This window comes from Scyliorhinus torazame, chromosome 30 (assembly GCF_047496885.1).
Source record: "Scyliorhinus torazame isolate Kashiwa2021f chromosome 30, sScyTor2.1, whole genome shotgun sequence".
Lineage (NCBI taxonomy): Eukaryota > Metazoa > Chordata > Chondrichthyes > Carcharhiniformes > Scyliorhinidae > Scyliorhinus > Scyliorhinus torazame.
The window spans coordinates 8829656-8845262 of NC_092736.1; the positions used below are offsets into that span (position 1 = coordinate 8829656).

The following is a 15607-nucleotide window of genomic DNA, read 5'->3' on the forward strand; positions in this document are numbered from 1 at the left end:
ATAGCACAGTGGTTAGCACTGTGGCTTCACAGCACAAGGGTGCCAGGTTCGACTCCCAGCTGGGTCACTGCCTGTGCGGAGTCTGAACGTTCTCCCCGTGTCTGCATGGGTTTCTTCCGGGTGCTCCGGTTTCCTCCCATAAGTCCCGAGAGACGTGCTTGTTAGGTCATTTGGACATTCTGAATTCTCCCTCTGTGTACCCGAACAGGCGCCGGAATGTGGCGACTAGGGGCTTTTCACAGTAACTTCATTGCAGTGTTAATGTAAGCCTACTTGTGATAATAAAGATTATTAAAAATTATTATTAGACTAGTATTTGGTAGAGGTCTAGCTTGTTGGGAGATATATGGAGGGCTGTGGAGAAAGGGGTGGGGTAGTTAGACGAATTGGATATCTTCTTCAAAGAGCTGGCAGGGGCACTTTGGGCCGAATGGCCTCCTCGTGTGATGTCTGATTCTATACAGTCCAATACACGAATACACACGCACAAACTGAGCTATTGTGGTACATCTGGTATTGGACAATGTTCAAGAGTTGTAGACGCAGCAACATAAGATATGTAACTTGATATGGAGCTGGCAATGTTTATTAGCTCCGCGGCAGAGCTGTCGTTGAGTTGCCTGCTGACACGGGACTCGTTCTTTACCCGGTACGGCTCTGTGTATCTCGCCTTGCTGCTATGTCCTGAGTGCCGCAGCCTGCGGTTGAGTGACGCCTCCCTCCCTCCAGCCTTGCCCTTCCTGGACCAGAAACCTGATTCTGCACCGCGGACAGCTCCCAAGCAATTGAACCTCCTTTTCCCTTACCTCTCGCAGACTCTCTGCTAAATCCTTCCTCTTATCAGCTCCTGATCCTGACCAGAGGTTGTTAACTATTAACACTTAAAAAAAAAGACACATTGATGATTTGAAAGATTCCGGTCCCGAAGCAGAACAGCGCGAGGAGGTCCGCGGAGGAGATGGGTTCAGTGCTGTACCTGTGCCTGCTGACTATTGCAACAAGTAAGTCCTTCATTTATCCCTCCTGGTTAGCAGGATTTAGTCTGAACCCGTGCAGAATGTGTAACTGGACAGGTTTGCATTGAACAGTCGGCCAGGCTGTGAGGAATTTGTATTATTAACATTGGAAACCGTGCGGGTCTCTCCCACACACATACACACACACATTGCCTGTTGAAATTCTATTGCAATTGGGGTCCGTGTGACTGCAACCGAACATTTAGGGTCAACTGTGAAGAATGGTCATTTTATTTATTTATTTATTTTGAGCCTTTCGAAGCAGAGGGAACTGAACGGGCGACTTCTGACCAGCCCCAGGAGGGCGAAACTGGCAAATCGGTCAAAGAGACACTTGATAGTGACTTACAGAGAAAGAATGAGCGGGAGAACAAACAAGGGGGGAGAAAAATACCTGCCAGTTCACCTCCAGGTCCAAAGTGTCGACCCTCCTTCGAAACCCGAAAGGGATGTTGAAATGTGCATTACTTTGAACGGTTTGGTTAAGATAGAATAACTCTTGCGTTTCTCCCCGTCAGTTTCAGTGTTGCAGTTTGGGAAGGGAGCAATGCTCTATATCAGTGTTTTCCACACTTTATTTCCCTGGACCCACTGTTGCCAACTGGCCGACATTTGGGACCCATGCCAACCAACACACGCCATGTTCTTCAATGCAAAATTAGAGCCTGCTTTGTCCTCATGATCTCACTCCAGTCACGTTCAGAGGAGGAGAGGGCAATGCGCATGTCAGATGCAGACTTCAGTCAGGCCCTTTCTGCCATCTTCATCTTTATGAAAACGAAAAAAATCCAACCTCGCACATGTAGGTCGATGTGACGGGCAATAGCAACAAAATGCTTGTTTTACTCAGCACTACATACTCCCTGGAAGATGCTGCACCAGAATGCTGACAGCCTCATGGGCTTTTGGCATGTTTTTAATGTGCTATCACATGTCAGGTACAGCAGCGTAGTCTTTTAATTTGGAGTCAGCTCTAAGTTAATAACTGACTCTGGGGTCTCAACCGCAAAAGGAATTGTTCACCCACCACTTCTCTTTCAAAATTTGAAACTTCTCTCATTTACCAGTACTTCCCTGCATATCACACTCATGGGCTTTGCATCCTTATTTGGATTGGCACAATTGACAAAACCATACATCAAGAAATCATCTTTATTTTGCTTTGTTCCCAAGTTAAGTTTCTTCTTTGCAAGCTGTTAACCAGAGACCTTGGAGTTCTGTACAGAGCCATCACTAGCACTGCTCTGTCCTGACCTGGGCTCTCTTGCGCAGCTCTCTCCAGCAGATTCTGTTATGAGATCCTGTCCAGTAGGTAAAGTGCCTATTAGATTCTCTTACCTTGAAGAAAATCATTCATTTTCACAGTCCGCTTGCCTTGCTTGCCAGCAACTGGAAAATGGAATCAAAATGCTCCATGATTTGCAGCAAAAACACATCTAGTGTTCACGTAGGGGGCATTACCTGCTCTCTACTGCTGCTTCTGGCTGGGAGACTGCACACAGCCTCAATTATTTCCATTTAAGGGGCACCAGCGACCACCATTCCCAATATAAAAGCCGGTAGCAGCTGTTGGCCACTTCTTCCGCGATCGGGACAACTGCAGGAATGGCGTGACTGATTGCTCTGTGACCCTCCCGACACCCACCCGCAGGCCACGACCCACACCTGCTCTGTATAAACGCGGTCTACACTGGACTTGGGGTGGAGTGCACCAGGCTAACATCTCTGAATTCACCATGAGCTCTGTTTCCTGGAACTCTCTGCTAACTGGGAGATTGCAATTACAATACCTTCTCTAGTGTTTTAATGCACATTAGAGAAGGAATGTATTGCCCTGAGTGTATTACCCTGTACGGAGGTGACTACCTGGTTTGAAGCTTGACACCAGGTCACTTACTTGATTGTTTGAGTGTTCTCAGGATCACAGCTGATTAAAACAAATAAAGTAGGATCATAGGGTGTGTGTATGGGTGTGTGTGTGTGTGCGTATGGGTGAGCATGTGCATGTATGGGTATGTGCGTGTGCTTGGGGTGTTGTACGAGAATGGGCATGTGTGTGCAGCTATGTACATTTGTATGGTTGTGTGTGTGTGCATGAATGCTTATGTGTGTTTATGTGCATGAGCATGTGGGTGTGTGTATGTGCATAGGAGCACATATGTGTGTGTATGAGCCTGTTGGTGTGTGTGTATGGGTGTCTGTGTGTGTATACATGCATATGCATGTGTGGGTGTGTGTATGTATGGTTGTGTGTGTATGGTTGTATGTGTATGGGTGGGTGTGTATGAGTATGTGTGTATATAAGTGTGTATGTGAAGGTGTATGTGTGTATATGAGACTGCGTGTGTGTATGGGCATGTGAGTGTGCATGGGCATGTGTGCATATCGGCATCTGTGGGTGTATGGGTGAGCATGTGTATGTACGGGCACGTGTATGTGCATTGGGGTGTTGTATATGTATGGACATGTGTGTGGAGGTATGTTTATATGGTTGTGTGTATGAGTGCTTATGTGTGTTTGTGTGCAGGAGCTTGTGGTGTGTGTATGAGCACATGTGTGTGTGTATGAGCTTGTGGGTGTGTGTATGGGCGTGTGGTTGTATAGATGCATATGCATGTGGGTGTGTGTATGTATGGTTATGTATATGGGAGTGTGTGTGTGTATGGGTGCGTGTGTATATAAGTGTGTATGTGTGGGTGTATGTGTGTGTATGGGCACATGCATGTGTGTATGGGCACATGTGTGTGCATGGGCATGTGTGTGTATTGGGGTGTTGTATGTGTATGGGCATGCCTGTGTGGATATGTATGTTGGTATGGTTGTGTATATGTATGAGTACGTTTGTGTGTGTGTGTACGAGCATGTGGGAGTGTGTATGTGTGTATGAGCATGTTTGTTTGTGTATGTACGAGTGTGTGTGTTTATGGGTGCATATGTATGGGTATGTGTCTGTGTATTACTATGTGTGTGCAGGTATGGGTGTGGTTGTGCATGTGTGGGTAGGTGTGTGTAGGTATGGGTGTGTGCACGGATGTAGGTATATGAGTGGGTAGGTGTGGATATGGGGGGGTGTATGTGTGCGACTGCGTGTATATATGAGTGTGTGAGTACAGGTGTGGGTATTTTTGGGTATGGGTGTATGTGTGTAATTATGGATGTGGATGTATGTGGGTATGGGTGTGTGTGCTTGAGTGCGTGCGTGTGTGTGAGCATGTGTGTGTGGTTATTGATGTGTGTGTGCATGGGTCCATGTGCATGTATGGGTGTGGGCATGTGTGTATGAGTATGTATGTATGTATGGGGGGGGGGTGTTATGATCTCCCCCTCCCCCCGGGCTAGTGCATGGTCAATTCCAGCCCCACTTGACACAGAGTTGCAACACAATTGAATTAACCAATAATTCTGTGAAAAAGACACAAAGTTTTTTTGCTGTCCAACAATTACAGTCACCAGGTTTGGAAATTCAAACACAAGGGACTGGATTGTCCGTCAGCAGGATTCTCCGTTTCGCCTGCAGCGCACTCAAGCCCATAAATTTCCTGATGGCGTAGGGTGCCCACAATGGGAAACCCCATTGCCCAGCTGTTGGGATGGAAGATCCCATTGCCAATGCACAACACCAAAAAATGGGTGCGGCGGGAAAGAGAATCTCGCCCAATTACTTTTTATTTATAACAAGGAATATAATGAAATAGGTAGCAAATACGACTGGTTAACTATTATCTGATTCCTAATCCCCCACATTAACTTGCTCTCACCCTCACACACACACACACACACACGCACAAGGTAGACAAACACAGAGGTGAGGAGAGGGGTGAAAATAATAATTAAAAGGAAAAATAGTCTTTTTTCAGATGCTTGTCTTTAAGCAGACCTTCCTTTAAAGTAAGATTTCAGATCAGGTCTCTGTTTGCCGCCTGTAAAGGCTTAGCCTACTTGTGACAATAAGTGATTATTATTATTATTCATGGTTGATTCATTCATTCAGGTTCTCCGTAGGTTCAGAAATACATCAACTCATAGACTTTCTGAAGGGAGAGAGAGGAGAGAGAGAGGGAGAGAGAGACAGAAAGGGAGAGACAGAGAGTAGAGAGGAGAGCAGGCCCTTTCCCCGGCGTGTCCAGGGTTCAAAACTCTGCTTTCCTTAGGACTCGGGAAATCATCCCATTCAGGCAAGGTCCAATCACCACCTGTTACCGGGCGGAATACGGCCTTTTGGCCAATTCATTGACCACCAGCCAACCAATTGAACCGAGTCCCACCCCATCTCTCGGGGGCCGAGAAGTCTGAGTTCTCCTGTTCGAAAAGCCAGCACCATTTACTATGTTGCAACTTTTTGAATTCCTAATTCTCTCTGCTGCTTGACTTAAAGGCACATGTCGATTAACCATCCATGGATCAAAATGATAACAGCAAAAATAAAGAAAGGAGGAATAAGGGAATCATCAGGAAGTGTCCTTACAGCGTGGATGGGTGTGTATAGATGAGCATGTGTGTGTCTGGATGGATATGGGTGTGGATGTGTGAGTATGAGTATGGGTGCGTTTGTATGAGTGTGTGTGTGGATGTCTTTTTGGATAGGTGTGTGTATATGTGTGGGAGTGTATGGGGGTGTCTTTATATATGTGTGGGAATGTATGGGTGTGTGTGTATGTATGGGTGTGTGTGTATGTATGGGTGTGTGTGTATGTATGGGCATGTATGTATGGGTGTGTGTGTATATGGGTGAGTGCATACATATGTCTGTGTGCGTATTGGTCCTGTGCTTAAATATATGTATGGGTGTGTGTATGAATGAGTGTGCTTGTACATGTGTGGGCATGGGTATGTGTTTGAATGTGTGTGGGCCTGTGGGGTGTGAGTATGTGTGAATGTGGGTCTGTGTGTTTATGGGTGTGTGTGGGTGCGCGTATGTATGTATGGGTGCATGTGTATATGTGTGAGCATGGTTGTGTCTGTGTGTATGGGTGTGTCTGTGTGTGTATGTCTGTGTGTATTGGTTCTATGTGTATACATGTGTGTGTCTATGAGTGTGTTGGGTGTGTGCATGTGTGCATATGGGTCTATGTGTGTATGAGTGTGTACGTATGTATGGGGGCGTGTGTATATGTGTGAGCATGGGTGTGCCTGTGTGTGTATGGGTGTGTGTATGTGTGGGTATGGATGTGTGCGTATGTACATGTGTGTGTATTGGTTCTGTGTGTATATGTCTGTGTATGAGTGTGTGTGGGTGTGTGTGTGTATGTGTGGATATGTGTGTGGGTGTGTGTGTATGTGTGGATATGTGTGTGTGTGTGTGTATATGAGTGTGTGTGTGTGTGTGTGTGGGTATGGATGTGTGCGTATGTATATGTGTGTGTATTGGTTCTGTGTGCATATGTGTGTGTATGAGTGTGTGTGGGTGTGTGTGTATGTGTGGATATGTGTGTGGGTGTGTGTGTATGTGTGGATAGGTGTGTGTGTGTGTGTATATGAGTGTGTGTGGGTGTGTGGGTGTATGTGTGGATAGTGTGTGGGTGTGTGTGTGTGGATATGTGTGTGTGTGTGTATATGAGTGTGTGTGTGTGGGTGTGTATATGAGTGTGTGTGTGTGTGTGTGTGGGTGTGTGTGTGTGTGTGTGTGGGTGTGTGTGTGTGTGTGTGTGTGTGGGTGCGTGGGTGTGTGTGTGTGGGTGTGTGTGTGTGTGTGTGTGTGTGTGTGTGTGTGTGTGTGTGGGTGTGTGTGTGTGTGTGTGGGTGTGTGTGTGTGTGTGTGGGTGTGTGTGTGTGTGTGTGTGTGTGTGTGTGTGGGTGTGTGTGTGTGGGTATGGGTGTGTGGGTGTGGGTGTGGGTGTGTGTGTGTGTGTGTGTGGGTGTGTGTGTGTGTGTGTGTGGGTGTGTGTGTGTGTGTGTGTGTGTGTGTGGGTGTGTGTGTGTGGGTATGGGTGTGTGGGTGTGGGTGTGGGTGTGGCTATGTGTGTGGGTGAGAGAGAATTAGGAAGGCAGAGTTCTGCTTCACTGGGAATGAAGCCAGTTTAATATTACACTTTTCATTTAACTGTGTTGGAACTGCCGACTCTGACATTTACAGCCATTGAGATGAAGAAACGCCTCGCATACTGAAACCTTCAGCTGCTAATTGCCTATGCACCCAGTCCTGGTAAATGTAGCTGAGGATGTTTCCAGAATGGATTACAAAAGCAGGGGGGGGGGGGGGGGGGGGGGTCATGTTGGAGTTGTATACAACTTTGGTGAGGCCACAGCAGATCCTAACCACTCGCTGATGGAAAAGTTTCACCTCGTGTCTCCATTGCTTCTTGGGCAATTACCTTAAATTTGTGCCCTCTAGGCTGGCAACGTGGCGCAGTGGCTAGCACTGCTGCCTTGCGGCGCCGAGGACCCGGGTTCGATCCCGGCCGCGGGTCACTACCCGTGTGGAGTTTGCACATTCCCCCCCGTGTCCGTGTGCATCTCACCCTCACAACCCAAAGATTGGGAGATGTTTAAAACCATGAGGCTGTTACCAATGTTGGAAGAGTCAAGAAGCAGAGAGCAAAGTGACTGGGAAAAGAACCAAAGTTGAGATCAGGAAATCTTGTTGGACAGCGAGTGGTCACAATCTGCAATGTACTGCTTGAGGCATGTTCCGTTGTGGCTTTCAAAAGAGAATTGGATAAACCCTTGAAGAGCAAAGTTGCAGGACTATGGGGAAAGGGCAGAGGGGTAGTGGGGCTAGTTAAATTGCGCAGAGCCAGTATGGGTTTGATGGGCCAAATGGCCTGCTTCTGCACTTGTAACCATTCTATCATTTCATTCCATGATCCTATAAAAGTCAAAAGAAAGAATAAAAACATGTTTGTCTTCTTTGGACACTTCCTTCTGTTATAAAAGTACCGGAAGTGGGGAAACCAGGCTATTTGACTGGGTGGGGCGGGTAATTCAGGAGGTCATGAAGCCCCCAGGAATACCTCCAACGAGAGTTGGCAACCTGACTAAGTTCCAAAACAAACACCAGGCGCCTCCACACTGTCAAATCGACATTGTTCAGCTGCCCCTCTCCAAGTTTGAGTCAGTGTCGACCGAGGGCAGCTGCTTTTACCTCCTAGCAGCCAGCTCCAGATTATTAAAGGGAGTCGCACCAGAGAATAGATTGTGCCTGGGGAAGGAGATGGGAAAACGAAGAGCTTTATAAATCCGGAGCAATATCCGGAGCATGTTGTAAAGAGAACTGTTTCTTTTTCTGCAGGAAGTCACTGTGCAGAGGTCGAGGAGAAGCTTATGACTCACCTCCTGGATCCTAACAGGTACAATAGGCTGATTCGACCAGCTATCAACAGCTCCGAGCTGGTCTCTATTGTCTTTCAGGTTTCACTGGCACAGCTCATCAATGTGGTAAGTTTTTAAAAAAGTATTTTTATTAAGGTTTTGCAGAATTTTTCATAATAAAACAGTAGTAACAATAATAACAAAACAAACTAGAGTGAACATTAACATAGTGCAAAGTGAAAATATACAATAACAATTAAATAGACATTACCCCACGCGACTCAGTCTTCCCACACCGTCCCAATGAAGCACTCCCCCCCCCCCCCCCCCCCCACAACCCACCCCCCCTTGCTGCTGCTGCTGCTGACATTTTAATTTTCCCCGAGAAAGTCGACGAACGGCTGCCACCCCCGAGAGAACCCCGACCATTGACCCTCTTAAGGCAAACTTTATTTTCTCGAGACTGAGAAACCCAGCCATGTCGCTAACCCAGGTCTCTACACTCGGGGGCTTCGAGTCCCTCCACATTAATTAGATCCGTCTCCGGGCTACCAGGGAGGCAAAGGCCAAGACGTCGGCCTCTTTCGCCCCCTGAACTCCCGGCTCTTCCGACACTCCAAAGATCGCTACCTCTGGACTCGGCACCACCCGTGTGTTAAGCACCTTGGACATTGCCCTCGCGAACCCGTTCCAGAACTCGCTAAGCTCCGGGCATGCCCAAAACATGTGGACATGGTTCGCAGGGCTGCCCTTGCACCTCATACAACTGTCTTCTACCCCCAAAAACTTGCTCATTCTCGCTGCCGTCATGTGTGCCCGGTGGACCACCTTAAATTGAATTAGCCTGAGCCTGGCACATGATGAGGAGGAATTAACCCTGCCCAGGACCTCTGCCCACAGACCCGCTTCCAACTCCTCACCTAGCTCCTCCTCCCACTTGCCCTTGAGCTCCTCCACCGGGGTTTCCTCTGCCTCCTGTAGTTCCTGGTAGATATCCAACACCTTCCCCTACCCCACCCAGGTGCCGGAGACCACCCTGTCCTGTATCCTCAGTGGCGGCAGCGTCAGAAAGGCCACTAGCTGTTTTTTCAGGAAGGCTCGTACTTGCAGATATTAATGTGGTAAGTTAACATGAGGTATATTAACAACATGCATTTATATAGTGCCTCTGGCATCTCACTCTGCTTCACAAGAATTGGCACCGAGTGCAGAAGGAGATATTAGAACAGGTGACCCCTCAAATAGGTTAAAAGTAGATTTGTAAAGGAGGAAGGGGAGGGGATGGGGGGGTGGGGAGGAGAGGATTTGGGGAGAGAATTGCAGAGCTTCGGGCCCAGAAAGGCATGATTGCTGATGGGGGAATCGATGAAAATTGCTGAAGAATTGATGAAGTGAGTTTATATAGAGCACTAGTCCAGATCCATATTCATCTCTGAGCACTGGAATACGAGGGGGAAATGTTAGCTTTGCCAAGGCTACCAAGGGAACCAGACCAAAGGCAGTTTGCGCTTGGTGAAGATTCTCAAGGTCTGAAAGTGCAGATGAACTGAACTTTGGTAAATGATTTGACCCAATTGTGGACTTTGTTCAGCCAGAAGCACAGATTGCAGCTCAGAGGATGAGAAGCGAACAGAGCAGATATATTTAACTGCTTCATGCTGAGGTGGTGATATCCACGGTGTCAGTGGAATATATATTTAAGTGGGAGCAAAATCGTACTTTGTCAAAATATGTGATCTGAAATAATAGTCTGGTGGTGACAATAGCCTATTAAAAATTAGTTTTCGGATTGGGAGCATTTACGCCCATTCATGTTGGCTCCAGGCGTTTAACACTGCAATGATGTTACTGTGAAAATCCCCTAGTCGCCACACTCCGGCGCCTGTTCAGGGACACTGAGGGAGAATTCAGGATGTCCAGTTCACCTAACAAGCATGACTTTCGGGACGTGTGGGAGGAAACCGGAGCACCCGGAGGAAACCCACGCAGACACGGGGAGAACGTGCAGACTCCGCACAGACAGTGACCCGAGCCAGGAATCGAACCTGGGACCCTGTCGCTGTGAAGCAGCTGTGCTAACCACTGTGCTACCATGTAAGGCCCTTTACAGGGCCGTTAAGAGTCGCTCCGGACATGTGGGCACTGTAAACACATGTACGTCAGCCTGGGTAAGGACGGCAGGTTCACTTCCTGAAAGGAAGCTTTTTAATGTCAATCTAGCAGCTTCATGGGCACTTATACTGATGGGAGCTTTTCATTTCCAGTTATTTTAAGGTGAATTCGCAAGCTATTATGTGACTTCCTATACCCGCCAGCTTGTTGTAAATAGGTAAATGCCTGCATTAAGGTGACATATAAAGGAATGTAAGACAAGAACTTGCTCACTACTTTGGCCAATAGCAATTGTTTATCAGAGATATTGCTTTGTAGTGTTTTGAATCCAGATTAAATGGTCTCATCCACTCCTCTAATGTTTCAAAATCAATACTGCCGTTCACTTTGGCAATGTAGAACTCTCCGCAAAGGCATGAGGCTGGGCTATATCATAATTAAATAGTTCTGACAACCCAAAAGCTGAGCCAATGAGCTGCCCCGCTGTATTTTTATCCTACAATTAAAGAAAGACCTCGCCCTGAGGCAGCACCTTTAATTTCTTCACATTAAACCTTGGAACATCACAACCCATGAATTACATTTGATGTGCAGCTACTGTTGTAACGCAGGGAACCACAGTGTTCAATTTATACACAGCAAGCTCCCACAAACGGTAATCATAACTAATCATAAGATGTAGGAGCCGAAGTAAACCATTCGGCCCTTCGAGTCTGTTCCGCCATTCAATGAGATCATGATTGATTTGATGAGATAATTCTCAACTCCACTTTCCTGCCTAATCCCCATAGCCCTCGATTCCCTTACTGATTAACAATCTGCCTCTCTCAGCCTTGAACATACTTAACGACCCAGCTTCAGCAGCTCTCTGCGGTAAATCATTCCACAGATTCACTCCCCTCTGAGAGAAGAAATCCCTCCTAATCTCTGTCTTAAATATGTGACCCCCTTACTCTGGGATTATGCCCTCTGGTCCACAAGGGGAAACAACATCTCAGCATCTGCCCTGTCAAGTCCCCTGAGAATTCGATGTGTCTCAATAAGGTTGCCTTTCATTCTTCTAAACTCCAATGAGTACAGGTCAATTTTCTTTTGTGGTGTTAGATGACAGATAAATGCCAATCAGGACACCAGGGGGAAACCCCCCAGATCCTCTCTTACAGTGCCCTGGGACCACTTTAACATTTTACCTGAAAGGAAGGACCTCTGACAGTGCAGCACGCCCTCAGTGTCAGCCTCGGTCATGCAGTCAAGTATCTGGAGCTAAGCATGAATCCACATCCTCTGACTCAGAGACAAAACCACTGTGCCATGGCTGAGACTTAATTACCTCTGCTATTAAATGGTAGCTGAGGATTGCCTTCTGGCATGATGTGTGCAAGCGTGTCAAGGGGCTGTTGGTGTTCCTTCCCCACACACAGCCTCCCTTCCCCTCCTGAAAGTGCTGCTCCACGCTGGCTTATAGTTTTGCAGGCGTCTCCTCCGATCTTTTGCCCAAGCGGCTGGTCCTCTAACATGTGCCCAGACGGTGAGTATCGGCTGAATATGTGATCGAGGGAGAGGAAACAGCGAGATAGAACACTCCTGGGGATTCCTGTTGGACTTTGACCTCGGGTGACACCCATGTAGAAATTAGGACATTGAATAACTGCTGTTCCTAGCTGAGGTAGGTCATCGCAGCACAGACTGGGATTCTAACCATGTTGGCATTGTAATAGTATATCAACCTGGGACTACACGTTACTGTACATATAGGCTTCAGAGGGGTTCAAGTATGTGTAAAACCATTTCATGACATTTACAAATATTGTTCATGTTAACTCTACCTGTTCCCCCCCCCCCTTGTGTTTAGAACGAACGGGAACAGATAATGACGACAAACGTCTGGTTGAAACAGGTTAGTACCTCTCAAAATGTTTTGCTAATGTGTGCGAATGGCCACTCAGAACATGGAGACTGGATCACTACAGCTTGTGTGCTCCATTCCAGGAGTGGAATGACTATCGGCTACGCTGGGATCCTGAGCAGTTTGAAGGGATTCGCAAGCTAAGGATACACGCTACCAAAATCTGGCTCCCAGACATTGTACTGTACAACAAGTAAGTTCAAAGGTCATACACCAGAAGGGGTGAAAAATGAGACATTTCTATAGCATCTTCCATGAACTCTGGACATCCAAAAGGACTTTATAGGCAATTAAATACTTTTATTTAATTATTTTATAAAATTTAGAGTACCCAATTATTTTTTCCAATTAAGAGGCAATTTAGCGTGGCCAATCCACCTAACCTGCACATCTGTGGGTTGTTGGGGCGAGACCTACGCAGACACGGGGAGAATGTGCAAACTCCACACGGACAGTGACCCAGAGCCGGGATCGAACCTGGGACCTCGCCGCCGTGAGGCAGCAGGGCTAACCCACTGCGCCACCACGCCGCCCTTTATTAAATACTTTTAAGGTGTGGTCACGATTGAAATGTGGGAAACACTGCAGCAATCTGAGCACAGTAGGATCCCACAAACAGTAGACAAAAGCAAATTACTGCGGGTACTGGAATCTGATACAAAAACAGAAAAAGCTGGACAGTGTCAGCAGGTCTGACAGCCTCTGTGGAGAGAGAAGGGAGCTGACGTTTCGAGGTTGGATGACTCTTTGTCAAAGCTTCAAAGAGTCATCCAGGCTCGAAACGTTGGCTCCCTTCTCTCTCCACAGATGCTGTCAGGCCAGCTGAGATTGTCTAGCATTTTCTGTTTTTGTCCCACTAACAGTAATTCGATGCAAACTAGATATTTGTTTCATCCTGTTGATTAGGGAATAAATATTTGCCCAATGAGAACCCCTATGATTTTCCTTTGAAATAGCATCATGCTGTCTTTTAGGCCCAGCTTAGAGGGCGCACCTCATCTGAAAGACAGTGCAGCATTCCCTCAGTACGCGACCCGGGTGGAGTGTTGCGCTCAATTGTACCTATCCATGCCCCGTACTGATTTAATGGAAATTCAACAACTCCTGGGGCAAATTGTCAAAGCAGGAATTCTGCGTAACATGTCTCAACTTTGCGAAGAAGTATTAACAGTTCATACAAAATGCTTCTGTTGAGAGATTGTTAAACCAGCAAAATAAACTGTTAAATAGAAAATAGAGGGACTGCATGTCAAGACATTCATAGAGTATTACAGCACCGTGGAAGGCCACTCTGCCCATTGCGCCTGTGCTAGCTCAGTCCAAAATGAGTCCCGCCAACATGTTCTCTCCCCCAAGACTTTGTGTCTTCCTCGGCTTCAAACGTTCCTCCAATTTGTGCCTTAAAATTGCTACCAGCGACTGAAAAGCTCCAATAATCCTCTGTCAAAGAAATGGCTCCTAAACTCCTTCATTAACAGTGATGATTGTAGCTGCGAGGAGGGATTGGGGATGCTGGTTCTCCATGGTACAGAGGCTGAGGGAAGATTCGAAATGAGTTGTACAAAAGTGTGAGGGGCCTGGATAGAGGGGGGTGGGCAAGGCCAATTTACTTCAGCAAAGAGGTCAGTCACAGATGGGGCATAGATTTAAAGTAATTGGCCGAAAGATTAGAAAGGTGATGAGGAAGAGTCTTTTCACACAGAGGGTTGTGGAGGGGTCTGTAAATCCTTGACTGAAAGGGGGTAGAGGCAGAAGCCCTCAACCCATTTAAAAGGTGTCCGGTTCGGCACATTAAGTGCTGAAACCGGCAGGAATATGGAACAAGTGCTGGATTAGGTTGGGGGAGGCGCTCCGTTTTCCAGCCAGTACAGACGTGATGGGCCAAATGGCCTGTTTTTGTGTTGTAAACTTTCTAAGATCATTTTAAATAATGAAAACATGCAGGTGCTTTAAAAAAAAAAAATGCATTTAAAATTTCACCGGAGATCGCACCCAGGGAAAGCATTAGGCACATTTCTGACACACGTATGTGGCCTACCCTACTCCAATTTTTTTTCTTGTCCCCAGGCGCCTCCTTTTATTCATGCTCTCTACTTCTTTATCAGTTCCCTCTATTTGTCTCTGCTAACCTTTCTCTCTTGTTGTAGTGCTGATGGGACCTACGAAGTCTCTCTGTACACTAACGCCATTATCTCCTTCAACGGAAGCATCTACTGGCTGCCGCCTGCCATCTATAAGAGCGCCTGCAAGATTGAAGTGAAGCATTTTCCCTTTGATCAGCAGAACTGCCCCATGAAATTCAGATCGTGGACGTACGACAACTCCGAAATTGACCTGATCCCCAAAACTGATTGCGCGAGCATGGACGACTTCACCCCCAGCGGTGAGTGGGACATAGTGACACTCCCCGGGCGAAGGAACACAAATCCATCCGACCCAAATTATGTCGATATAACGTACAATTTCATCATTCGAAGGAAACCCCTCTTCTACACCATCAACCTCATCATCCCATGTATTCTCATAACCTCTCTGGCCATTCTAGCCTTTTATCTCCCGTCAGACTGTGGTGAGAAGATGACTCTGTGTATCTCTGTCCTACTAGCACTGACTGTGTTCCTCCTGTTGATTTCCAAGATTGTCCCTCCAACCTCCTTGGATGTTCCATTGATTGGGAAGTATCTCATGTTCACCATGGTGCTGGTGACGTTTTCTATCGTGGCCAGTGTCTGCGTGCTCAACATCCACCATCGCTCCCCCAGCACACACATCATGCCCCAATGGGTGAAGACCATTTTCCTCGATAGACTGCCTTCCCTCCTCTTTATAAAGAGGCCTCAAAACAACTGCACTAGGCAAAGGTCACACAAGTGCAGGAACAGCAGCCTCTGCAGTGGGCACATGAGCCCCGAAGAGAAGAACTCTGCTTTCTTTATAAACCCAACATCCTCCAAGGTTTTTGACTTCAATTTGATGGAAGCGTCCGATGGCTTCAGCTGTCATCAAGACGCAAGGCTGAGAACATCCACAAAGTACCCAGCCGAGTTGCAGGATGCTCTCGACGGGGTGAAATTCATCGCGGATCACATGAAGAATGATGATGAAGATCAAAGAGTGAGTGTGATTTGATTGAATCAAGTGGGGCCGCAGATCCCCAGGTTTTATTGAGATGGTATCCATGACCCAATGATAGAGTGATAGAAATGATAAGAGTGATCATTCATCTGGTTTCTAGCATCTCCATCCCCCATCAAGTTCTGGACACCTTTACGTCAGATATTTTTAATTTTTGAGTCACTAAACATTCCCAGAGGAGGTCTTGTGA

The 15607-nt window shown here is 46.9% G+C and overlaps 1 protein-coding gene across 1 annotated transcript in view; it reads left to right on the forward strand.

Annotated features, from left to right (window-relative positions):
* Positions 1–629: 629 nt before the first annotated feature.
* Positions 630–15607, forward strand: part of LOC140404353 (neuronal acetylcholine receptor subunit beta-4-like) — a 28178-nt gene continuing 13200 nt past the window's right edge. Inside the window, exons 1-5 of the mRNA XM_072492767.1 lie at positions 630–1001; positions 8245–8390; positions 12229–12273; positions 12366–12475; positions 14430–15396. Coding sequence (XP_072348868.1) covers positions 959–1001; positions 8245–8390; positions 12229–12273; positions 12366–12475; positions 14430–15396 — 1311 coding nt within the window. The 5' untranslated portion in view covers positions 630–958. The remainder of the gene's footprint in view (positions 1002–8244; positions 8391–12228; positions 12274–12365; positions 12476–14429; positions 15397–15607) is intronic.